At 38.3% G+C, this 27,303-nt stretch overlaps 1 protein-coding gene across 7 annotated transcripts in view; it reads left to right on the top strand.

The window, feature by feature from the left end:
- Positions 1–27,303, top strand: part of MCTP1 (multiple C2 and transmembrane domain containing 1) — a 549,320-nt gene that overhangs the window by 152,063 nt on the left and 369,954 nt on the right. For 5 of the 7 annotated variants that reach the window (XM_037800839.1, XM_037800843.1, XM_037800840.1 and 2 more), the window contains exon 2: positions 20,556–20,639. The exons of the other annotated variants lie outside the window; for them this stretch is intronic. In XM_037800839.1, the coding sequence (XP_037656767.1) occupies positions 20,556–20,639 (84 nt within the window). The remainder of the gene's footprint in view (positions 1–20,555; positions 20,640–27,303) is intronic. 7 annotated transcript variants of the gene reach the window in all.

The following is a 27,303-nucleotide window of genomic DNA, read 5'->3' as shown; positions in this document are numbered from 1 at the left end:
TGCTGTTGTTTAGCAAGGCATAAAAGAACAGTTTGTTTTTTCTTTGTATATATCATTAATTTAGTGCTCTGTCATGATGATTCTTGCTCTCCTAGAAAGTTATAGGAGAGTATAAAGTGCTAAAGACCTGGGAATCCAAAAACCTGTGTTCTTATTCAGGGCTGCTGCCACTATTTTCATACCATACAAACTCTCTGGGCCTTGTTTCCCCATCTAAAAAGTGGCACGACTGGAGTAGTTGCTCATTATATACCTGTCCAGCTCCAAAAAACACATATAATTCTAATGGGGTTCCAATAGTAAAGCTTATGAATGCATCTTGATATATAATCATGGTGAGTTCACTAGCAGAGAGCACAGCTCTTCTTCTGGGAGAATGAGAAAAGGGACATTGGTTAAATTTGTTCTGAAATATGACAAAAATGGGGGGAAACAATTTCCACTGACAAATCAATTTGAACTAATTTAAAAATATTTGAACTTGCATTATTATTATCTAGAACTGGAATTTTAATATTTTTCTGTAGGACATTCATCGTGTCATATTCCCTGTAAATCAGTATTCATGTGTGTTAATTCAGTGAACATTTTCTAAGAACATGTTGCATGCAAAGCTTGAAGCTCAGTTTTCGGGGAACCAATACTTTTCCCATTTTAGGGTAATACTCTTCCTGGTGGTTGGGACAGACATATAAACAAGCAATGCCATTCACTCATTTGTTGTTTTTGCTTTATCCCACAAATATTTTAGACAACTTACAGTTATATGTACGCCAATACAAACAAGCCATCAGGACGAAGGAGTAGAAAGCATTGTTAGAGATCAGCAAGTGACAGCATTCCACAAAGCTACTAAGGTTGATGTGAAGTGCTCGCTCTGATTTTACAGGCGACTAAAGCTAAAAGAGAAGCTCAGTTGTCTGTAAAAAAGAAAAGCATGTGATCTCTTTACGAGAGGCACAGGCTTTCGTACAATGCACATCTTAATGGAATTGGGGGATACTGTATATTACGATATTTATTGAGCACTGGGTGTGTGCTAGGCATAGCACCATGTTCCATGCATTCTCTCATTTAATCCTCACAACAGCTCTGAGCTAGTAACGATCATGCTGTTGATGACGAAACTCAGGCTTAGAGAAGCCAGCAAACTTGACATGTCTATAATTAGTAACAGTTGAAGGCAGGTCTTGAACCCAGATCAGCCTGATGATGACAGAGCCTGTGCTCCTCATTGCTAGGCAATGCCCCTCCTCCCTCTAGCAGTGAACAGGATCCTAAGCTACAAGCTGGCAGTAGATATGGCATTAAATTTCATAAGGCTATAGTTTATAACATCTCTGAAGGTAAGCTTAGAGCATCACACTAAATGGGAATTCAGTGAAGGCATTTCTGCTGCAGGCTGAGACAGAATAAGTCTCAGTGATTGTTTTCCTTGACAGAGATTTAAAATCTAGGCTATCTGGATAAATAGATGGGTCTACTCTTACAAAAATATTTTTGCTAAATATAATTTTTCTCAACTGTGGCCTTGATAAAATTAATCAGGAGACAGTTCCAGACACATCTGGAGTTACTGTTGGTGATTTAAAGGCAGATCAGAATAAGGCAAGAAGGCCCAGTGGTTGTTGCTTTGGCTTGAGGGTGTCCAGAGCTGTGTTAGTGCTCTCGTGCTTCCTCTTCCTCACAGTGAGATTCTAGGCAGGTTCTCCAGCTCTGCTTCAGTTTCTTCATTCATCAAGTAGGGATAATATTATTTACCTTGTAAGATTATTGTGAACATTGAAAAAGATAAGATACGTAAAACTTAGACCTGGACACATGGAAAATGCTCCGAGAGCTAATGCTGCTTCTTTCCCTCATGTCTCTTCCTTCTTCCCGCTGGCCTGACTTATTTCCTTTCTGACTTTCCTCCTCCCAGACTTCCTGCCTCCTTGATTTTCTTTTCTCCCCAATTTCCTCCTCCCCCTTCTTCCCTTCTCCCCAGACTCCAACTTCTCATCTCTCGTTCTCCCCTCAGTGCAATTTGCCTGCCTTTCTCCAATTGAGGAGCTTGCTTGAAATCTTTCTGTGGAGCAGAGCATCCAACCTGGGCTCTTCCTGGATGGCAGGTGTTGCCAGGGAAGACAAAAGAACTGATGTGCTTGGGGGTTACACAGGAGTGAGTCAGTGAGTGGTTATTGCTGCTTGGGGATGTTAGGGAGACCTCAGAGGGGAAGTGGCATTTCATTGGGTCTTCTGAAGACAAATGGAACAGGTTGAAAAGAAGGAGAGAGAGGTCCAGGCATAGAAAGTGTGATTACCAAGACATGTACATGTGAAAGAATCAAGTGTTTTAATGTAATGGGAGATTCATGCTATGCAGTTGAGGATAATAAAGTAGTTTAGGGGTAGTACTTTAAATCTAGGCTAATTACTTTAAAATCCACTCTAATTGCAAACTTCCAAATGGATGCTAGAGCCAGGTTATCTGTATGTTCGTTGTTTTCTGAAATAGAAAATGCTTAATGAGCTGGTTTGAAAGAGAAAATCAGGCTACTTTTTTTCAGTTTTTTGAACTAGAATACTATAATGTTCACTGAACACGATGTTTCATTTGATTTGGGAACTTGTTTATTGCATAAGACTTTTTGAATTCAGATTATTAAAAAAGGCATAAAAATCATTAATATTATCAATTGTCACTATAATGTATTTTATTTTTTGTGTGTGATCTTTTGGTATGTCTAGTCCCTTATTGAAAAAGTTGAGAGTGTGTATTATTAGTCATTGTATATTTCAGTTATAGAAACTGTCTTCATATTTGTTCTGCAATCGTATATTTTTCTTCAGTTTTATTTCTCTGGACTGGTATTGGGACCATTTTATCTAATTAAATATTGGTTTTTCATGTACCTTAATGTCTGAATCTGACCTTTTTTCTAATTTTCATAAAAAAGGAAAATTTTTTTGCCATCAGATTATAAAAAGTGAATCAAGATCCTGGAAAAGCAATATAGCATTGGGCCTATAATAAACCATTATTGCTGACCAGAGCTTACCTACCATTTTGTCAAAGGCAATAATTGTAATGGTATTCTGAAAATGGAAAAGAAAGATTTTAATTGATTTATTAAACTTTGTAGTAAGTCCTCACAATGATGATCCCCAATTTATTACACTTTCCCATATCCATGTCCTTGTATAGTTGCTTCCCATTCTAACTTTGGCTATGTGATTTGCCTTGACCAATTGAACATTTGCAAGGGTGTTGCAAGCAAGCAGAGCCTTGAAAAGTACTTGAGCCCTGGAGCTTGTGCTTTTTCTTGCTGCTTTTGGAGCCCAGCTGCTGTGTGAAGTAGTCCTAGGTAGCCTGCTGGAGACATGTGGCTCAGCTGACAGCCAGCACCCATTTAATGTGAGTGAGGCCATTTCAGACCACTCAGCCCAAGCTGGAAAATTAGCTGCATGCAGCTGCATGATTGAATCCAGCAGAAGAGCTGCCCAGCTGGACCCAATCCAAATTGCCAACCCACTGAATTTTGATCTAGTAAAGTGATTGTTTTTAAACCAATAAGTTGGGGTGATTTGTTATGCAGCAATAGCTACTGATACACACACACATATATAATATCACCTGTGACACATCAGAGTGTGTATTATATATCAGAATTGAGGCTAGATTAAGTATTCAAATGCTTTTAGTGTAATAATACTTTGACTCATGATATTGTGAAAAATGGATATTCAAAAAGCATAAATATATCGAGACAATTAAAAAACTTGACATTGGGAAAAATCTAATCACTATTTACTTATAGTTTACAATCTCACCTACTTAACAGAATAGATTTGAAGCATCCTATAGTATTAAAATATGCAGACTCAAGGTAATTTCAAAACAATCATAGGGCAAAAATCAATTAGGAGGATCAGAGAAATAGATAAATATTAAGTATCAAGGATGTGCTAATTATTGTTTTCAGCAGCTCAACTTTGCTCTGACCTTCTTAGTAACCAAGGAAAAGTGAAATAATGTGAGTTTATACAATTTTTATCCTCAAGTAGGAGGGACACAAATTCGTCTGAAGAATATAGCTTTTTTCTTTCCACAGGAGGAATTTACTACATGGACCTTAATTGCAGACTATATATTTTTGACTATTGTTTGCAAGAGTTACAAAAATACTAATCTAATGGACATTTCTTAAGTTGTCTCCTTAAAAAAGCTTCGTACTTATGACCAAATATTAAATCAGCTAAGGACTTCCTTAGAGGAGATAGGTAACTAAGTGTGCTGGTTTCAAAAAGGAAAGTTTTCCCGGCATCTATTAGGTGTTAAGCACACAAAAAGTGTTAATAGAATGGATGAATGTGTGTAGTGCTGGGCGAAAGAGCCCTGATCCCTGCCCTCTTGTTACTTAGATTAATGTGGCGAGAGATGAGAATCAAATCATCACCTAGTATATAACTACCCACTGTGATAAATGTTTCAAAGCAAAAGCACAGGGGACCTGACCTACCTGGAAGTGAGAGAAGGCTCCTCTGAGGAAGTGATGTTAGAGCTGGGTGAGAGGGTGCGACCAGGTGAAGGGATGGACAGTGGAGGAGTGCCAGCCTAGCAGAGGAAATAGCCTTAGGCAGGTGGTTGGGGCAGCAAGACCCTGGAACAGTCAAGGATCTGTAGGACAGCGAGTGTGCCTGTGAAAAGCTTGTGGGCAGAGATGGAGCTGAGGCCATTAGCCCCTCCTCACACTGATTTCCTGCACACGGGGAAATTCCATCAAAACACTTTCCTGTTCTTTCCTGTGTCCTCCAAGTTTTCTACATTAAGCATGTAATACTTTCGTATTGAGAAAAAAAAAAGTTGTTTGCAAAAGGTAGCCTCATGAAATACCTTACAAAGAAGTATCACTTTGCTAATTTTTCATGTCCTTGCTTCCTATTTTACTTAATGTTCTACCCAGCCCAGTGTGCTTAATTTAAAGTTTTAATTAAATCAGCGTGAGATAGTAAAACTCACAGGCATAACGAAACACACTGGCAAATGTGATTATCCAAATGCCTCTTGAGAAGCAAGAGTTACGTGTCTTGTTCCAAAATGTTATGTACAGCCTGTACTGATATTAATTACATTATAGGATATTACTAGGGCTCTTTTTCTTCAATTCTGATGATTGCACAGTGAGATGAGATTTTTGTTGTTGTTAATTCTCTATGGAATAATCACAAATCTTAGTTCTTACAGGATGGATTTGACTTAGGGAAAGGAACTGAAAGTCATCTAGAACAAATTTTGATAAAGAAAATAAATGATCACACTGAAAAATAATGGTTATAGTGAAAAATTAAATATGTCTAGAAGGAAATAGGACTCATTTCTTGCATGGCTCATGAACGATTGCTGAAGAAGTTCTAAATATTTTTTAGCAATGGTAGAGTCCCCTAGGGAGACTATTTCAAGGGACAACACAGTTAAGTAATTATGAATTCTGGAATGCATGTTTACAATATCAGTTAGTTTATTGAGACACATTCATTCATTCATTCACTCAACAAAATCTTTATTGACTGTCTACTATTTGATGGGTTCTGTTCTAGGTGTTTGGGATATAACAGTGAATAAAATAGGCAAAGCTCCCTGCCCACCAGGAATTACATTTTAGTAGGGGGAGATAGGTAATAAAGAGTAGTTAAGTAATATAAGTAAATAAGTAAATCATAGTATGTTCTAAGTGTTAACTACGATGACAAAGAAGAAAAAGTAGAGCAGAGTAAGGGAGATTGGGAATTGTTCCAGACCTATGCAACTAATATTATAAAGCCAAAAATGAGACCTAAACCATAGTAAATGATGAAGTTGATTTTTAGAGTTTCTCTTTATCATTAAGAAGCCTAACCCTGTGTGAGGTCCTTGTCCTAAGTTCCATTTTATAATCATAACCTTGTCCACTAATGAGTCTAACTCTTGGGTTATACTAGCAATATTCAAAAATTTATGGTCCAACGAGTAAGAGAAAAGTCCAAAGCACCAAAACCTAGCCGGTTGAATAGAATCACGTTTTCAGGAGCTACCCTGGCCTTATTAAAACTTCTCTGTCTCGCATGGATGGCCTTGACCGTTCTCTCTTGCTCCTGCTTGGCAGAATCTTAGATCTGAGAGTTAAGCAGTAGTGCAAGGAAGGCTGGGTTTCCTTCCTTCTTTTCAGAGGCAACTTTGACAGCATTGACATCTGGAAAAAGGAACTCTCTTTGTTGCTTCTGTTACCCCTAAGGAGCCTGAGAGAGTCTCAGTAGAGCAAAGGGAAATAATTGATTCGAACATTAGCCAACAGCAGTTTCCAATACTGAATATAGAGTGAACCCACTTAGTTCCTGAACTTTGGTATAATAAGAAGGATTAAAATGAACAAACAAACCTTGGATTTTCTTCAAAAAATTTAAAAATAATATAACTTATTCAATGAATAATTCTACCCTTAAATTCTAATTCCTTGTAGCTAGTTAGTAATAATGTAGAGTTAGCTATGGAATATGAATGCTATAAAATATGTAAAAGTAATCAGGTACTCTATATAAAATTCTCAATTTTATAGAAAAACCTAATTTAACTCACCCTGGATTAAACTGTCTATGTGAGACAAAGTGGTTAGCAAATGTGTCTCTTTAACTTTTGCCTAAAGTGAAACTTCACCCCAGCACACAAGCAGCTCCTGCTACCACCAGTCTCTCTTTTCACACTGTTTTGTTTTATGTCTCTTCCCAATGGAAACAAAGCATCCGTGCTTTGCTCACAGACTTACTATCAGCAGCCCATCCCATCTGTTACCTCAAGGTTTCTGAGAGATTAAAAGGCCTCACAAAAAGATTGGGTAACCCCAATGTGCTTTGTGCCCCTTATTTTACAGAATTAACTGTTCCTGACAATGGTTAAGTGAAGACCCAATAACAATGAAACATTCAGGAGAACACTCTTCAGTCAGATGGTTTATTGAGTTACAATGATATGGTGCTCTTGATGAAAACTATAGAACTGGCGTCAGATAAGGAAGTGCTTAAAGTGATGAGCTGAAAAATACAAGGCTTTTAACCTGATTTCCATCCCCCAGTGCTATCCCTCATCTATAAGATGTTCCTAAGCTAGTGTTCATTAATCTTGCATGAAGTTTAATAAAGAGACTTTCTCTGATCTTTTGAAGAAGCTAGACATTGTGATTTTCCTTACTGCTTCCTAAGTATGGAAATAATTTCATCTTTCCAATGGAATAGACCTGAGCCATCAACTGTTTAGGCATATATCACTCCTGTAGTTCTCTCAGTTCTCAAGCCTTTCTGACCATTTTTTTTTTTTTTCTGTCTCTTTTGGAAGTGTTCCTTATTCCACCTGCTGCTTAAAAGTTGATGTTCTTCAGGTTGTCACTGTTGGGCCACTTTACTTTTTCTTTCCTTTTTGGTGGGGGTGTTCTCATCCACTCTTGTGGGTGGAACGACCTCAGCCAGCTGTGATAATGGTCCTGGACATAGCTATGGAGCTTTAGACTTGTGCAGTGTTCTGGCTGCTGACAGCACTTCTTCCCTTCTGACTCGCAGCCTTTAGTCTTTTCCTTCTCAAAACAACCCCTGCATAGGCCAGATAAAACTGTCTAAAATGCATGTCTAACCTTGATATTTTCCTGCTTTTCATTATCACCTGGGTGGAGTCTACAGTCTCTGTAACAAGGGGTACGAGAGTTCCCATGGCCTGCCCAGTGTGCACTTCTCCAGCCTTGTCTTTCTCCACTATCTGCCACCACTTTGGATACCAGCAGCTCCTGGTGGCTGTGATTCTCCTCAGCATCCTGCTTTAACCTCCATGGCCTTGGACTTAAATCCTACATATCTGCTGCTTCTAAGCCCAGCCTGGGTTATTTCCATCTTGGGATTTTTGGGAGGTTCCACTTGACTTTGAAGGTAAACAACTGAAGGTTCTTATAGTAGGGATTGGAGTTGTCAGCTGACTGACGTCCACTCACTCTCCTTGGATGTTTTCAAAAGTGTTGTTTCATGATTATTTCACCTGTTCACTGACCGCTCTTTTCACAAACACCCCAGTCTGGGTTAGGTTCACCTCCTCTTTGCTCCTTAATGACCCTACTGGTTGGTAAAATGTTGGTAAATAGAAGCTTGATTGAATGTGTACCCCAGTTTGGACATGTTCTTGGTCTTGGTCCATATTCTGGTAGATGTGGACCATTGTAAATAAGGTCTTTTACAGATGTTATTTCAGTTAAGGTGCAGCTCCACTGAATCAAGTTGGGCTTTAATCCAGATTACTGGAGTCCTTTCTAGGCAGAGGGGGAGTCAGATGGAGACAAAATCCAGGAAAGGCCACGTGTGCACTGCCACATGACAGAAAAGCCAAGGACCAAGAATCACTGGCAGCCAGCCCCAGAATGCTAGTCTTCTGGGAGAAAGCATTACCTTGTTGACGCCTGGATTTTTGCCTTCTCCTAGCCTCAAACCCATGAGCCAATAAGTTCCCGTTATTTCAGCCAACCCATTGCATAGTATTTGTTCTAGCAGCTAGGAAATTAAAACAGATGCCATCCTGAGCTCCCCTTGTCTTCACCACCACCACCTCCACTGCTCCAGACTCCCAAGGTTTCCTCATGATCCAGCAACGATGGACTAAGACGGCACAGAAGGAATCTCCTGAGCCCTGCTCTGGCTCCGTTGGCAAATCTGTCCTTTGTCAGTGCCCTTGTGACCTTAGTTGTATAATGTTTAGATTGTCACCCCTGAATATGCCACTGAAGAGTGTTCTACACTTGGCATCTAATAGGTACACACACAATATTGATGCAGTGAACAAACTAATGAGTAGCAATCTTTTTTCCTTTCATTTGAAGGTTAGATATCAAAAGTGAACACTGTCTTTAGATATAGTGCCAGTGTCTCTGGTCAGTGACCTTTCAGAGATATTTTAACCGTCATCCAGGTACTATTTATCAAAGGCTGGATGCAGAGTTGGCCTGCTATATTTCTGGTCAAAGAAATGTGAGAAGTTGCCTGCTCTGCTTACTTGTGAAAAATCCCTCCTAAAGATGTAGCTCAATCTGCTGTTTTGATTGCTTCAGTAAAATAGGGATCTGGAATGTATCATTCAAAATATTGAAAATAATAAAAGTGTTATTTTTAAATTAATAGTGTTTCCACTGACTTTTAAAGTAGGAAAAAACAGACTTGCCTTCAATTTATGTATATTTTTCTCAACAGAGATGTTTTCAAGAACTAAATGAGTAGGGCGTATGAAATTTATTAGAGAGGATTTGCCATTAATGGAAAAACAGTCTTCTTAGATCCTCTGTGTATATACATTAACCAAAATTTTAATAGTCACTTGTTTGCTTGTTTCTTGCAGATACAGTAAAGTATAATCCTAGAATCTAACTGCTTCACTTTCTCAAAGTGCAATAAAATAATGACATACAAATATCAAAATTACAGTGATCTGGAGCATCAAATCATCTTTTAGGAATAAGGAGGCATGTATGTGGGTGGTTATGAGTGTGTTTACAAGGCTAAACAAATTCAATTTAAAAAGCATCATATTTGGAAAAATTTATGGGCCTGTATTTTCAGTTGAGACAGGTTTTTTTGGTTGTTTTTCTGTTTTTTTGTTTTTTAACACACAGATCGTTAGGATCATGGCAATTGAAAACTAACAGGAATGCATGCCTGGTTTTATGATTATTCTGTCTCTTTTCACTGTAGCTTTTATTCATGACTTGCATTCATTCCTTTGATATCAGCCAAACAAAATACAAAGCACTCTCAAGTGTAACTATTATTACTTCTTCATTATTGCTATTACTCAAGAAAGGTGGGAAAAACATTGAAGGTGACCCTAGCTCACACGATGTCTTTGGTTTACCTTCTGGGTCCTTAAAGTAGAGGTAACTAACTTCACTGTTGACACTCTTATTCAACTGAGCAGGCCTGGAGGTGAGAGAACCTATGATTCATCTGAGTATCTTCTCCATTCTGTCCCCCATACACACACCAGGCAAATGATAGAAATTAAAAAACAAAAACAAAGGAGAAAAACCAACTGCATGAATCAGATATGTTCTTTATTCAAATATTTAAAAGAACAGAGACATAAAAGAACATTTAATATAGTCATCTTTTCCCAAAACCTTGTGTTAGATTTTTATAGGTATATGTTTGTGGAAGTACTTTGAAAAAGGTGCCAGTGATTTTGGAGTAATCAGGAGAGCAGTTGTGGAAGATTTTGTTGGATAATTAGGCTTTTTATGTGTATGTATTAGACCAGTGCAAAATAGGTGAATTGAATTGGATTTTTCCAACTTGATAAGTTGTGAACACTCATTTCAAGGCAGGTATAAACATAATAAACAAATAAATGAAAAAAAAATCAGGTTGGAATGTGTGTTATGAATAAAATAAAGCTCTGATTTTATTGAGTGTCCTAGTATGTGGATAGGGAAAACTTAGATTGGCCAGAGAAAGCCTCACTGAACTGACAACATTTGAGCTGATATGTAGAAGACAAGGAGACAGCAAAGTGAAAATGTGGGTCCAGCAAATTGCAGGCAGAGGGGTTGTCAGGGGCAAGGACTCTGTGACACATTTGGCAGCTGAGATTATTGAGCTAATAGCAGAGGGATAGATTGTGATCATATTATTGCTTTGGTCCTTAATGGAATAGTTTATGTATTTAAAATTGCTCTCCCTAAAACTCAGACTGGACAGTTGGCCCACCTGGAAGTTAACAGATATGTACTTTTGTCATTAAAATACCTTAAAAAGATAACTGCTGTCAATTAAAAAATGATTAGATTGAAGCAACAACAGTCATGAGTTGCACAATGGACTATTTCCTCATAATTGATGGACATTATCCTCCTCCCTTATACAAAAAACATACATGTCATAATTTTTAGTGTGTGCAGTTTCAGTGTGGAGAGAATCCTTAACCTTTTAAAATGTTTTACTGCTTTCAGGATGAAAGTCCAATGCACTCTAATTCTTGATTGCTGACCACTACTGAATGCTATTCAAGGAAAGGTCTTATGGTCTAACTATAACCTATTCTGGGTGAAGTGATATCTTTGCTATACAGATGAAAGCACTTTTAAGTTCTAACAAAACAAAAACATGCAGAAGATGAAAGTCGTGAGGTAATGTAAGAAGAAAAGGAAGAAAAATGGAATAAATATCTTTGAGGTTTTCTACCACTTTTAGCTTTTATTGAATAATTTGACAGAATGGTTTAGTCAACCCAACTTAGTAGGATCATATATTTGTGGGAAATAATGGAGCATGTCAGTTCCAAAACATGGGAATTATGCCTTTGCTTCCCTGTGAAGACTAGGATAGTACTTTAACCTCAGCATATGCGTCATAAATGCTAGTGATAGAAGGAGCAAGTATTGGAAATGGTTTAGGATCATTTGTTTAGGACATGTTTATAAAGACATTTTTGTGCATCACAAAACGTTATGTGTATTACATAGTCCAGAAATGCGTAATCCTGTAAGTCGAAATTTGCAGTAACTAGTTGTTCTAGGTGATACCCCAGAGCTGGCCTCGCATAACTCTGACTTAGGCAGCAATCAAACGAGATTTAGGATCATTTTTAAGGAAAAACATATCAGAACGGAGTTCTGGAATCTTTCTCAGAATCAAACAAAGCAGGGGCTGCATTTCAAATTGCAGTGGTTTCTTCTGTTAAGGTCAGCATCTTGCCAAAGCAAACAGTAATAACAATAATAGCACTTCTATAAACCCTGCTATGTGCCAGCCCTAGTCTAGGTGCTTACCTATATTAACTTACTCCGTGGATACTATTAAAACCTCTATTTTGCAAATGGGGAAACTGAGAGGTTAAGTAAGTTGCCTGAAGTCTCACCTGTGTCAACTGGTAGAGCCAGGATTTGAACCTGGGCAGTCTGGCTCAGGATTTCTTCTCTGAACAACCACACTGTTCTTGATCAGCTCTCTGCCTGCCTTATCAGCAGTACTTCACATGTTTGACAGCATCCTTAACAAATCACTTAGTACTCTAGGTCTCTGTAAACTACAATTTTTAAAAGATTTTAATTAAATAAAAAATTTTTCTTTCTTTCTTTCTTGGCTGTTCTGAGTCTCATTTGCTGACTCTCTCCTCCATCAGAGGAGGTCACTCCCCAGAGCTCTGTCCTCAGCATCTTCTTTTCTTTACTCACACTGTAGGCTGATAGCTTCAAATAACGTCTCTGCTGATGATTTTCAAATGTACATCTCTAGGCTGGAACTCTCCCTTAAAGCCCCAGACTTACATAGCCAATGGCCTATTTGACATCTCTACTTGGATTTCTGATAGGCATCTCATACTTAACTTGAACAAAAACAAAACCGTTGATTCCTTTCCCCATCCAACTTCTGCAAAAATTCACATCCTGTAGATCTTTCAGTTCTCAATTAATGACACCACAATCGAACTAGTCGCTCAAACAAAATAAAATTGGAGTCAACCCTCTCTTTCACTCTTATAATCTCTCATTTATTCCTGTCTGCTGTGACCCTAAATAATCCCCTGATTCTAAGCATTTCTTGCCATCTCTGGTTTCTAAGCCCCATGTTTTCTTGCCTACAACAGCAGCTGCTTAGCTAGTCATCATGCCTCCAATCCTTCCCTCCTACAGTCCATTGAAACACAGAGGCCGGAATTATCTTCCTCCATTTTAAGTCAGATAATTCCATCGTCTCCAAGTCCACACACATGGCTGAGAACTCGCCAGTGACCTTGAATTGAAACTAAAATAAAATGCAGACTCCTTTCCGGGCCTGTAAGGTCCTGCATGATCTGGATCCTGCCTACTTTTCCCTCTGATCACCCGTTTCATTCACCCTGTTTAAACCTTCTGCGCGTCCCTGGAATGCCAAACTTGTTTCCATTCCAGAATCTTGCCCTTGATTTTCCTTCTGCTTGGAGAGCTCTTCCTTCTGGTGTTCTAAAATATCAGAGGGTCCTTTACCAACCCTCTAATTAAAGATGCCCACCTCTATCCCCTTGCTATGGCCCTAATTTATATTCTTTGTCATATAGACCTAATTTATATTCTTTAAAGAAGTACATAGTTAATTAAATTATATTATTTTTTGTTTCCTCCTTCTTGGCTCCCCCACATACTAATATGTAAGGTCCTTGAGGGTAAGTTCTTATTTGACATTCTTATTTAACCTGATTCAATATTCTATCCCACATAATAGGCACTAAAATATTTGTTGATTGACTATTACAAACATCTCAATTTAGCTGATCAGTGTTGGGAAAATTGCTTATCTTTTCTAGGTATAACTTTCTATTCTCTGGGTATTTAATCAGGGCAGCTTCTCAATTTTTGATCTCAGGATCCCTTTATTCTTAAAATTTTTTATAAACCCCCAAGAGTTTTATTTATGTGGGTTATGTCTACTAATATTTATTCTTTTAGAAATTCAAATGATAAAAATTTAAAAATATGTACCTATTAAGTCATCAAAATAAAAATAAACCCATTGCATGTTATCATTAATAACATTTTTATAAAAAATAGCTATATTTTCCAAATAAAAAAATTAGTAAGAAGAGGAGCATTGCTTTATATTTTTTGCAAATCTCTTGATCATCTGGCTTAATAGAAAACAGCTGGATCTTCATATCTAACATTGCATTTAATCTATTGCTATGTGTTTTGGTTGAAGGATATGAAGAAAATATGACTTTATATAGTTGTGAAAGAGAAGAATTATTTTTATAGCCTTTCAAAAAATTGTGAATATTCTTCTTAGATACTACACCAGAACTCAACAAGCAGCACTTTCTTGAAGATTTGCTGCAATGTGGAATCTGAAACTATATTAATGTACCTTTTTTACTCTGCTCCATTAAAATCTATTGGTCTGCTTGTCACTTTGAGTAAATTTTTATTTATCCATGCATAACTTTGTAACATCATGCGTTGGTCATTTGAAAAATATTGGTGTTCCAAGTTATGCAAATCCTTCAAATGTTGACATTTTATGCAGTATAAAAAAGCCACCATCAATTTTACCAGAAAAGTTATTAAAGGTTGGATATCCATCAGACTCTTGGTGGTGTGCAAGTTTTTGGAATTTTAATATTGTTGTAGATTGAATTGTGTACCCCAACAAAGACATTTCTTAATCTTGGTCCATGTTCCTATGGTGAATAGGATCTTTTAATATCCTAAATAGGTGTGACCCAACTGAATCAGGCTGGAGCTTAATCCAAATTACTGGAGGCTTTATAAAGAGAAGCCAGAAGACAGAAGTCCATGGATACCCCAAGAGTAGACACAAGGAGAGAGAGTTTGCCAGGTGACTGGAGGCATAAATACAAGCCAAGGAACCCCAAGGATTGCAGCAAACCAGCACCAGAACACTACAGATTTCAGGGAGAAAGCATGGCCTTGCCATCATCTTGATTTTGGACTTCTAGTCTCCAAAACTGTGAACGAATGAATGCTTGTTGTTTAAGCCAACACACTGCATGGTATTTGTCATAGTAGCTCTAGAGAATGACTACAAATATTGTCTGGAAAGCTCAAATTTTATTATTGGCAACAGATGCTGTCAGTTATTTTCCTTGAAATGACAAGCTTGGTTAATTTCAAGAAAATGTTTGCCAAATACTTAAGTCTGAATAACCGTAGTTTATTTGTCAGTCATTATTTCAAGAAAAGATGGCACTCCATGAAAAAAATCCTAATTCAGCTTGCTACTCAGTCACACAAGTGCCTTTCCTAGACATAATTGTTCTTTGATTATGTGTACATCTCTTCTTGTCAAACAGAATATTAAAATTATGCATACGCAAGGGTCAGCATTTTTACTGTTTTATCTAGGATATGCTTAGTTAAGCTAATTTCACCTCCCTGCCCTCTTACCATGTAGTATGTGATGGTGAGGAATACAGTGGTGACCCGTATAGCTGGTGTTAGTTCCTTGACTCATGCCAAAGTGCCAGCAGCCTTACACACCATAGCTTTTGCACCACCAGTGCAAGCAGCAACACAGTGAAATGGGTAATAATGCTACGTATTATTATGAAAACAGTTTGGGCCTCTTGGACCCATGGAAAGGTCCTGGAATGCATAGACCACACCTCTGAAAAATGCTTCTCTAGGGCTTCTCCCTTTAAGGGGTTTAATGGTCATTTTTCTTTGTTGCATTTTCCTGGTAATCAATTACCTGCTCTTTAACCAGGTACCATGATTGTTTCTAGTTATTTTGATCATCCTAGAAAAAATGGAATCTGAATTAAAATCTATATTATTTTGTGTTTTATTGACAGAAAGGCCGTATCAAATGTATAGCTATAGTCAATGAAAATTGAACCAGATTCTCTTTGGAGTGTGATTTTTGGATTCCCGTGGTCAATTTTTGGACAGGTCTTGAAAACCTATGGGAGCATTTTTGTAAGAGAGCTAGTGCACATAACTCAAAATAAAACTGAATTTCTGTTGTATGTGTTCTAGCCAGCTGCATGCTGCAGATGTAATGAAAACATGTACTTGCCACAGCATTACAGCAAAATGTTAGGAGGGGATTTTGAATCAAAAGTCAGGAGCAAACTTTAAGGTAACAGGAACCGTTTAAAGCATTATTTTGGATCCTTTGTGTAATCTATACATTTGAATCAGATTTTCCTATTTTATAAAGTGTCTTTTCCCATTTTATAAAGACAGTCTGACAGATAGTATGTGCTTTCCCACACAGATCTGTCAGTTCACTCATCTTTATCCACCATACCCACCTACGGTTCAAATTTGAAACTTTTCTGAAGCAGAAGATGCCAGTTGGAGGCAGTTTGGTGAAAACTCAAAAGTAACAGCTCATCTTAAGCCTTCATTTATCTGGGGTCCTAAGTTGTACCACAGGTGGAAAATGCTAGACAGAAAAGAGGTCCTGTCCTTCCACGGCCTTTGTGGCAACTCTGAGGTCCCAGGTTGGGTACACAAATAGGATATCACTCTTAAATTTGTATTTCTTACCTTTTAAAACTGCTTCTCCTTTATGGTTGAGAAATCCAAGTATGTTGCAGCCATCCCTCATTTGTCTATTGCTTCATGGCTTTATCCAGATGTTTGAAACTTATTCCAACCCAAGTGCTTTCTTGGAAACCAAAGGTATAATTTTGTTCAAAATGGCAAATTCTCCTTCTCCTGAAGAAGCCCAATGATGTCTTCAATGAAAGGGGATGGCAAACATTTCACATGCAAGGAGATGTTTTTCTTACAAACCTGAGGATGTAGATCATCTCTCTGACGTATTTTCTCTCTGACGTACATACCATGGATCCTCAATGACACTGAAATTTAGGGTGATGTCTGCATTGAGTCCAAACTCTTAAGTCATGTTTACAATTGTTTTTTTTCCCAAAACTGGTAGATTAGGAAAACCAAACTCTTTAGACATTATGTTCTATTTCCCCAACTTATTAAAGAATAGAGGTTATTTTAATGATTTTATTTTTACATTTGCATACATTCCTATGACACTCAGTTCAAAAGGTACTAAATGGCACACAGTGAAAATTCTCTCTTAAACTGTGCTTCACTACCTAGTTCCTTTCCTGGAGGGAACCCGGGTACCAGCTTCTAGGCATACACAGCACTTTTGACCATTAAAGTTACATTACTATAATAGTTGATGTAAATCATTAAAAGTCTGATCATGCTGTATACTTTTAAAATTATATATTGTGATTATATAAATAAATAATTTTAGTTGAGGACAATAAGTGAACATAAAATGTCCAGCTCTAGTAAGCATTTCTTTCCTTCTTCCTCTATCACATTTCCATAATATATTTATTGCATCTTACATGTTCTCTGTTAAATATCACATTTCGTTGATTCTAAGAAAAGCTTTTTATTTTATATTTTACCATTGCAGAAATTAATGTTTCTTAAAATTGTTGACATCTTCTATTTAATTGGCAATGTTTTTATTACTTAATGATGTAAAATAATGGTGTGCCTTAGAATAGATGAAATATGATATTTTGAAACAAAGGACAAATTGACTGTCCTGCATAAAATAAATGGGAATTATTAGGCCTCTACTTAGACCTCCAAATAAATGTTGAAAACATTTTAAAATTTATTTGCGATCATATCTTGTTTTACATTTTAGGCTGCAGTGTTATAGAAACAATTAGCATTTTGCAAATATGGTACCTTGAACTTAAAATGTCACTACCTGGTGTAAATGAAGAATTATTGTTGAAAAGTTTAAGCACAATATTTAATATAGTGATTAATCTCCATATTTTAAAAATGCTAGTGTTTGGGTGTTTATTCTAGGCTCCACTGGAATTAACTTGAAAGGTGTCCTCTGTCATTTCTCAGAGCAGAATTTAGTTATTGGAAAAAATATCCACCAGTACTTCCACTGTGGCTACTGTATTTTACATGCAGCAATAGTAGCTTCATTTGCACTGACAAATTGGACATGAACTTTTTCCCATAAAACATTATAGACATGAGTTCAGTGGGTAGCATTCTGTAATGTGTGTGCTTATGTTAAAATGGTTGTGTTCTTTCTGTTTGTGTGCACTATGTTAGATAAGGCAATAGTGGAACCTCAAAAATAAAACAGATGTGGATAGTTCTTCAGAGTTTGGATCTATTAGTATAGTAAAGCAACATATAAACTGCTAGAAAAACAAAGTAGAGAATTATGTACCTCATAATTATGTACCTCATAAATTAGAAAGTGATCAGTGCCATGAAAACTACACGTACAAAGAGAGAGGTGTTATATCCATCACAGGAAAATAAGGAAGTCTCCATGAAGAAAGTATTCTTACAAAACTGATTAAAATTTAACAATAGATTCTCCAAAGAAGATATGCAGGGGGCCAATAAGCACATGAAAAGATGCTCAACATCATTAGCCATTAGGGAAACACAAATCAAAACCACAATGAGATGCCACTTCCCACCCACTAGGATGACTTTTATTAAAAAAACAAAATAATGTGTCATTGAGGATGCGGAGCAATATGAACAATAGGAATACTGTGCTGACGCTGTAGCTGCTGTAAAAAAGTTTCTCAGTTCCTCAAAATTAAATGTTAGAACTCCCATATGACCCAAAAATCCCACTTCTAGGTATATACCCAAAAGAATTGAAAGCAGGGGCTGAAAAAGATACTTTTACACCAATGTTCATAGCAGCATTAATCACAGTAGCCAAATACGGAAGCAACAAGTGTCCGTCAGCTAATGAATGGGTAAATAAAGTGTGGTAAATATATATAAGGGAATATTAGTCAGCTATAAAAAGGAATGAAGTTGTGATCCATGCTACAACATGGATGACCTTGAAGACATCATGTTGAATGAAATAAGCCAGACACAAAAGCACAAATGTTGTATAATTTGACTTATATGAATCACCTAAAATAAGCAAATTTATAGTGACATAAAGTAGATTAGAGGGCTGGGGAGAGGGAGGTATGGCAAATATTGCTTAATAGATGCAGAGTTTCTACTTGGGGTGATAACAAAGTTTGGGTAATGGATGGTGGTGATGGTAGCACAACATTGTGTGTGTAATTAATACCACTGGGTTATATACTTGAAAGTGGTTAGAATAGGAAATATTGTGCTGTAGATATGTTACCATGATAATTTTTTAATCAGAAAAAAATTGAACAATAGAGGAAATTAATTAGTTATTTGGTCTCAATTTGTGGTAGATTGAATTATATACCCCAGGGGGGAAATTTTTTGCATGTTCTTAATCTTAATCCCATTCCGGTGGGTGTGAACCCAATGTGAATAGGACCTTTTGAAGGTGTTATTTTAGTTAAGGTGTGGCCAGCAGAATCCTGATGAGTCTTAATCCCATTACTAGAGGTCATTTAAAGAGAGACAGCCATGGGATGGGCAAGGAGCCAGAAGTCAACAGAACCTGGAGGAGAAAGGAGAGGACGTTGCCATGTGACAGGAAAGCCGAGGAACCCAGAGATTGCTAGCCAGCAGAAGGCTACCGACCCTGGGGGAAAGTAAGCCTTCTAGCTTCTGAAGTGTGAGCCAATAAATTCCTGTTGTTAAACCAACCCCACTATATAGTATTTATCTTAGTAGCCTGGAAACCAAGGCACAATTATTGGAAAAAGCTAACTTCAGTGACTTTTCATGTTTCAGTATAATATTACGCAGTTGAACTATCCCCTTTTCCAAGATAACATTGGTATTTTTTGTATATATGGATCTATGTGGAAAGTTCTGTCTATACCAGACTCTTTCTAGGTAACCTCACCTTGTCATTTGATGAATACAGCACAAAGTTAATATGGGTGAAATTGTTTAAGGATTTGAGAGAACGGTGTGCATGACAGCTAAAATTATCCATGGGCTAAGCAGGAAATAAATTTTTGGCGTTGTGTGATGTGTGGGGATATCATACTCGATGATCTCATCTGCCACAAGCTATGATGAGTACTTTGTGGGACTCTGTACTTACGATTCATTTCAAGCTTTGTTCTTTAGCATCCTGCCTGCTGAATGGAATGCATCTCAAAGGGATGGTCACATTTCCTCAATGTAATCCTGAATCAGCAACTACCCCAGCCATTCTTTACTTGTTCTCTTTTGAGAAGGCACCATCATCTTTTGATAAGGCAGCATCATTACTAGTTACTCTGAAAACAGATGCAAAATAGACAGTAACATTTCCATTGGAATTTAGCTCATCATTTGAACAAAGATTTATTGACCATGGGAGATATATACTTTGTGTATTTTTTTTAATTAAAAAGGAGGCACAATTTTAATTTTAGTCAGAACCTTGGAAATCTGGACATGATTTTGCAGATTGTAAAATGTCACCAAAAAACTCCTTCGATTCACACCGTTGCTAATTGATGCGTTCTTTTTCCCCATTAAAAACAAAAAAAAAACACCTTCTCACCTACAGCCTACTACTACTACTACTACTACTACTACTACTACTACTACTACTACTACTACTACTACTACTACTACTACTAGAGAAACATTGTTTTGGAAGAAGGATCTTACAATAAAGAGTCCAAGGAAATACCCTTGGATTCTAAAGACTTATAGAGACATAATTTGTAGTAGAAATCTGAAGTTAGGTACTGTGGCAATATGCCATATCATCCTCCATATTGGTAGAATACAAGTTCCTTTTAAATGCTTATCTTAACCATGAGAACATCAGCACTTTGGCTGAACTGAGTTTAGCCTAGCAAGTGTCTGTGATCTTGGCAGCAGGATAGATGGGAGAAATTTAATAATTAAACTGATGCAGCTATGCCACATTTATTGGCAGCTACTACTATCTGGATGTCCAGAATACTTTGCTCCTGGATATATCTCATAAGTTTAATGTGTTAGTGAGAGTTTTGCTAACAGCTATAACAAATAAACTCCAAAATTTCAATGGCCTAACACAATAAAAGTTTCTTTCTATAGACTTCCAATGTGGGTGTTTCTGGTCTTTTTCTGGAACCCAGGTTCCTTCCCTATTGAGTCTCTGCTATTCACTAGGGTCTTGGAGTCCCCTGTGTTCAGGCAGGAGGAGAAAAGATAGAAGATGGAAAAGACAAAGCCTCTTCTCATCCACTTTGGCCGGTAAGTGACACACATCACTTGTGCTTACATTACACTGGTGAGAACTAGCTTTATGGCCCCAAATAGATGCAAGGATTACTGTGTAATGTCAAGTAGGTAGGTTTGCTAGAATTACAGGCTCTGTTTTATGGCAGATATGACATATCTGTATTATGTCCAGTTGTAATTTATTTTACAAAGATGTGTTGTTTTGGGGAAAATCTTTCATGTTTACCAGCTGGGTGTATTGGAAGAATTCCTTGAGTGAGAGAGAACTAGTATATAATGGTAATAAACACTCAGTAGTGTACCACATACTAATTAGTTATTTACTGGTTACAAACAGTTTATGAGTAGTTTTGTTGGGTGATTTGACGACCTTTTTTTGTATATCCATTCTAAGAGGAAATGGGAATCTATGCAAAAGTACTTCTGACTTGTTTTGCTAATCTGCAAACATTTGAGCTGATGAAGTGTTGATACAAGGAAATTTTCTTCTGACAAAGGTATTAACCTTCAGCAGCAGGTAATGGCTAAGAACTATTGGACCCAGAGGCATAAGGTAGGTGTGTAAGAAATAGCTCCAACATAAAAGTCAGTATATTTGCCTTCTGTTCTTATTTTCTGTCTCTGTGTAACTGTAGACAAGTCCTCAACATCCTTAACTGGGAAAGGTCTGGCTCTGCCTGGTACTAAGATGTTTTTTTCTCAATGTATAGTTAGAGGACTCTGGAATTTAAAGGGACAGAGTCATATTCCAAAGGTTCATTATATAAAGAATAGCCAGAAGAATTAAGACTAAAGGGAATATTGCTAGTATTTGAAGCTTTTCCTTGGTGGGCAAAAAGGTACCATCATCTGAGAATTTATATACAGAGAAAAGATATTTAAAATGTAAATGAATCTGAGAATGATTTAGTAATTGCCTGTCAGTGTGGATGACTTTTAGGATTTTATTCTGCTTCAGCATTTGTAAAAATTGACTCTAGTTTATAACATTGTTTTCTTTACCTCAGTACTCTACCTTGCTTTTGCTTAAGGAGTGCATCGTCCTGTGTTGGGAAACAGGATTTTTTTCTTTCTTTTTTGGGGGGGAGGAAACCTAAGTGGCCAAGATTGTGCTGAATGTGAGCATTTGTGAACTCTGGACGCTCTACGCGAGTGGCCAAGCCTCTTGAAGGAGAAGTGGCATTGACTTCAGCCTAACTGTGTGTTAATTAGTTTGGATTCGGTAAACTTATAAATGCATCGAACATGCAGTTAGCAAATAACCATCATGTGCTGGGCACTGACTCTAGTTTTATAATGAAGACAATTTTGCTTCTCTTTAAAGCCACTTTTCTTTTGTGATTTCTTTAGATGGCATATTAGGTATTATCTTAATTAAAAATATAATGTAGCATCTAGTTATAGTAGATACTGAACTATAGGTAGCTATTACCTTTCCATGGATCTTTATCCTTTCAAAGCTGTGTTGACTGTTTTTGAGTTTCTTTCAACCCACAGTAAGACCTCTTTAAAACTACTGACATCCACTAGGTGTGAGGGACCTTGTTTTGTGCATCGATAGATATTATGACACTTCATATATGAAGTAGTAACAGAGGGTGCAAAAAAGAAAGGTGTCTAGCTAAGGGTCATTTACCACATTGTTAGCAAGGCCAGCCTTCCTTTATGATAAATGAGATCATTGTTAAAATTGATTTGATTTGAGGGGTGCTGGAATGGCTTCTTGGTCTCAAAACTTGACCAGCTGCTTAGGTATTTGAAATTCAATATAGTGTTCTATCCCCTTTGCTTTGTAGTTACCTCTTTTAAAATATATTACTGTGTTGTTTCTGTGCCAGAACACATTAAGCTAGTTATTAATCACCAACGCTTGCTGTGAATTACTGTATGAGGTTGCTCTGTGAAAGTTAATAAGGTGTGTTGAAGCCTGAGACCTGGCAGGAGAGAATCGCCCTGATCCTCGGCGAAGGTTCTTTGCTTTCCATCTGGTCCTCCTTGTGGGGCCCAGAGCTGGGCTGTCTGCTCTCGTAAGTGCAGCTGGCAGGAAGAGCGCTTGAAGGGGGAGTGTAAAAATCCCTTTCCCTTTAGGGTAGCTGAGGTAAGGTTGGGTCTTTAAAATAAATTGTTACTGGAGCCTGTGTGGAAAGGAAATAAACCTCAGCATATGGAAATAAAGAGGAATGCAGATCACAGATTTCTTATCTTTCTAAATTATAGTTTATACCCAGATCGGTTTGGTTGGTTCTTTTACCTGTTATGGGAAATGGAACCCCCAAATTCCCTTTGTTTACAATGATATCAGATTTCCTCTGCATGGTGAGAGTAAATAAATTGTAAATGATTAATGTTTTCCCACCCTTACCCTACCTCCAGAAAATAGCATTTTAAGCTATTCATAAGATTCTTCCCTCCTTAAAAATTGTGAATGATCAATACTTGGACAAAAGGAGAGGTATACCTTCAGAATTTGGAGAGCTTTCCAGATTTATGAGCGTGGGACCAGATAGCACCTGAATAATGGTGCAACAGAACAAAAAACAGGAAAGTGGGGCTGAAGCTGAACTCTATTTCTTGGTTTTACTTAGGATTTGCCTTACATGACAACCTTTGGTATTCTTATCAGACTTACTTATGTAAATGTTAATATGCAACTCTCATTTTATCTTTTTATTAGGACCTAGTTAGAAAACATTTGTAATAATGTGTTTCTTTTATTTATAAATGGTGAATGATACTAATACAAGATCTGTGGGAAATGTGTCCTTTTCCACTCAGCTTAAAGTTCTCATCTAGTTTTATGAAGGCTGTGGCTATTGTAACCCTTCATTTATTAAAAGCAAACACCTTGAAGCATTTCAACACTGTGTCCCCCAGAGTACCTGGCTCATAGTATGAACTAATTAAATGTTTATTGATTTGGAAAGATATTCTCTTTCCTCATGTATTTTCAGGTTGAAAGCATACATACTGATTAATGCTATCAAAGTACATTATTTAAAATACAAAGCTATCTAAATTAACTTCCAAATAATTTTGTACAAGTGTTTCATGCTTTCTCTGGATTCATTTGTTTGATCTCCATCATAATTAACACTACAATATATCCAAATGAGTTTATTTGGATAAATGAGTTTATTTAGAATGAGTTTATTTTTCCACATTATTATTTTCAGTACAGTAGGCTTTGAATAAAGTATTTACTGTTGTGTTCTTGAATACTGTTTTTAGATGAGAAATATTTGCCTCTTTTTGCTTCTCAAAGATAATTTTATTCTTTGCTGCTTAGCTTTTAAAAATATATTGCCAATTTTAAGTTTTTTTTTAAGCGTGCTTGCCAATTGGGTGCTTTTATCTTTCCTTGCTTTTCAAATGGACTGTTCTGGCTCAGTGAGATGGGGGTCGGTACAGACATACATGATCTGTGGTTTCAAAACAGCATGTGGCCTGCAAATCTCTAGGGCTCCTCCCAACCTTAGTTTTTCTACCAAGCCCAGTATCCCCAAGAGGGTCAGTCAATGTTTGCTGAATTTAAGTGAGTGGAAATACAGGTAAACCAGTCAGGATTCTTTGGTTTTCAAGTGATGGAAAAGCCAGTGCCAACCAGCCTGAACAAAGTAGGAATTTACTGGTTGAATTATTTGATCTATCCAGGTTACATCTGGCTTCAGGCCTAACAGGATCCAAGGGGTTCCCCCAGTGTTATCAGAACACTGTGCTTCCTCTCCCTTTCTCTTTCTGTTCTGGATTCTGCTCTTCTCTGTGTTGGCAGGTGTGATGGTTAGGTTCATGTCACTCTGGACCACCAGTCAGAGTTGGGATTATGGAGGTCAGGTGATTGATGGAGTTTTAGCCCAGGTCTGTCTCACAGTGGGTCAAGTGGGTCGCCAGACCCATTCTGTGGTTATTTCCCCAGTTTCAGAATGCATAATTAGAATAGACATACTCAGCTACTGGCAGAATCCTCACATTGGTTCCCTGACTCATGGAGTGAGGGCTATTATGGTGGGAAAGGCCAAGTGGAAGCCACTAGAACTGCCCCTGCCTAGCAAAATAGTAAACCAGAAGCAATACTGGATTCCTGGAGGGATTGCAGAGATTAATGCCATTCTTAAGGACTTGAAGGATGCAGGGATGGTGATTCCCACTGCATCCCCATTCAAGTCTCCTATTTGGCCTGTGCAGAAAACAGATGGGTCTTGGAGGATGACAGTGGATTATGGTAAGCTTAACCAGGTGGTGACTCCAATTGTAGCTGCTGTCCCAGATGTGGTATCATTGCTTGAGCAAATCAACACATCCCTTGGTACCTGGTATGCAGCTATTGATCTGGCATATGCTTTTTTCTCAGTGGCTGTTAGTAAAGACCAACAGAAACAGTTTGCATTCAGCTGGCAAGGCCAGCAGTTTACATTCACTGTGCTACCTCAGGGTTATATCAACTCTCCAGCCCTATGTCATAATATTGTCTGCAGGGATCTTGATCATTTCTCCCTCCCACAAGACATCACACTGGTCCGTTATATTGATGATATCATGTTGATTGGACCTAGTGAGCAAGAAGTAGCAACTATTCTAGATTTGTTGGTAAGGTATTTGCACGGCAGAGGATGAGAGATAAATCCAACAAAAATACAGGGGCCTTCCACCTCAGTAAAATTCCTAGGTGTCCAGTGGTGTGGGGCATGTCGAGATATCCCTTCTAAGGTGAGTGATAAACTGTAGCATCTGGCCCCTCCTATGGCCAAAAAAGAAGCACAATACTTAGTTGGCCTCTTTGGATTGTGGAGACAACATATTTCTCATTTGGGTGTGCTACTCTGGCCCATTTACCGAGTGACCAGAAAAGCTTCTAGTTTTGAGTGGGGACCAGAACAAGATGAGGCTCTGCGACAGGTCCAGGCTACTGTGCAAGCTGCTCTGCCACTTGGACCACATGATCCAGCTGACCCAATGGTGCTGGAAGTGTCCGTGGCAAATAGAGATGCTCTTTGGAGCCTTTGGCAGGCTCCTATAGGAGAACCACAATGCAGGCCCTTAGGATTTTGGAGTAAAGCTTTACCAGCCTCTGCAGATAACTACTCTCCATTTGAGAAACAGTTGTCGGCCTGCTATTGGGCCTTAGTAGAGACAGAACACTTAACCATGGGCCACCAAATTACCAAGAGACCTGAATTACCTATCATGAACTGGGTGTTGTCTGACCCACCAAGCCATAAAGTTGGGCGTGTACAGCAGTACTCCATCATAAAATGGAAATGGTATATATGAGATAGAACTCAAGCAGATCCTGAAGGCACAAGTAAGTTACATGAGGAAAGTGGCCCAAATGCCCATGGTCCCCACTCCTGCCATATTACCTTCTCTTTTCCAGCCCACAGCTATGGTGTCTTGGGGAGTTCTTTACAATCAGTTGACTGAGGAAGAGAAAACTCGGGCCTGGTTTACAGATGGTTCTACACGATATGCAGGCACCTTCTGAAAGTGGACAGCTGTTCAGTGCAGCCCCTTTCTGGGATGTCCCTGAAGGGCAGTGGTGAGGGGAAATCCTCACAGTGGGCGGAACTTTGAGCAGTGCACCTGGTTGTTCACTTTGCTTGGAAGGAGAACTGGCCAGAGGTGCGGTTGTATACTGACTCATGGGCTGTTGCTAATGGTTTGGCTGGATGGTCAGGGACTTGGAAGGAACATGATTGGAAAATTGGTGACAAAGTAGTCTGGGGAAGAGGTATGTGGATGAACCTTTCAGAGTGGTCAAAAAACATGAAGATATTTGTGTCCCATGTGAATGCTCACCAGAGGGTGACTTCAGCAGAAGTTTTTAATAATCAAATGGATAAGATGACCTGTTTGGTGGATAGGAATCATCCTGTTTCCCCAGCCACTCCTGTCATTGCCCAATGGGCTCATGAACAAAGTGGTCTTGGTGGTAGGGATGGAGGTTATGCATGGGCTCAGCAACATGGACTTCCACTCACCAAGGCCGACCTGGCCACAGCCACTGCTTGATTGCCCAGTCTGCCAGCAGCAGAGACCCACACTCAGTCCCTGATATGGTACCATTCCCCAAGGTGATCAGCCTGCTACTTGGTGACAGGTTGATTACATTGGACCACTTCCATCATGGAAGGGGCAGTGATTTTTCTTACTAGAATAGACACATACTCTGGATATGGGTTTGCCTTCCTTGCACAAAATGCTCCTGCCAAAACTACCATCCATGGACTTACAGAATGCCATGTCTACCATTATGGTATTCCACACAGCATTGCTTCTGAACAAGGAACCCACTTCACAGCAAATGAAGTGAGGGGATGGGCACATGCTCATGGAATTCTCTGGTCTTTCCATGTTCCCCATCATCCAGAGGCAGCTAGGTTGATAGAACGGTGGAATGGCCTGTTGAAGACTCAATTACGGTGCCAACTAGGTGGCAATAACTTGCAGGGCTGGGGCAGTGTTCTCCAGGAGGCTGTGTATGCTCTGAATCAGCATCCACTCTATGGTACTGTTTCTCCAATAGCCAGGATTCATGGGTCCAGGAATCAAGGGGTAGAAATAGGAGTAGCACCACTATCACTCCTAGTGATTCACTAGGAAAATTTTTGCTTCCTGTCTCTGCAAGCTTAAGCTCTGCTGGTTTATAAGCCTTAGTTCCAAAAGGAGGAGTGCTTCCACC

Source organism: Choloepus didactylus, chromosome 13 (genome assembly GCF_015220235.1).
Source record: "Choloepus didactylus isolate mChoDid1 chromosome 13, mChoDid1.pri, whole genome shotgun sequence".
Taxonomy (NCBI): Eukaryota; Metazoa; Chordata; class Mammalia; order Pilosa; family Megalonychidae; genus Choloepus; species Choloepus didactylus.
This window is presented reverse-complemented; position numbering and strand designations above follow the sequence as displayed.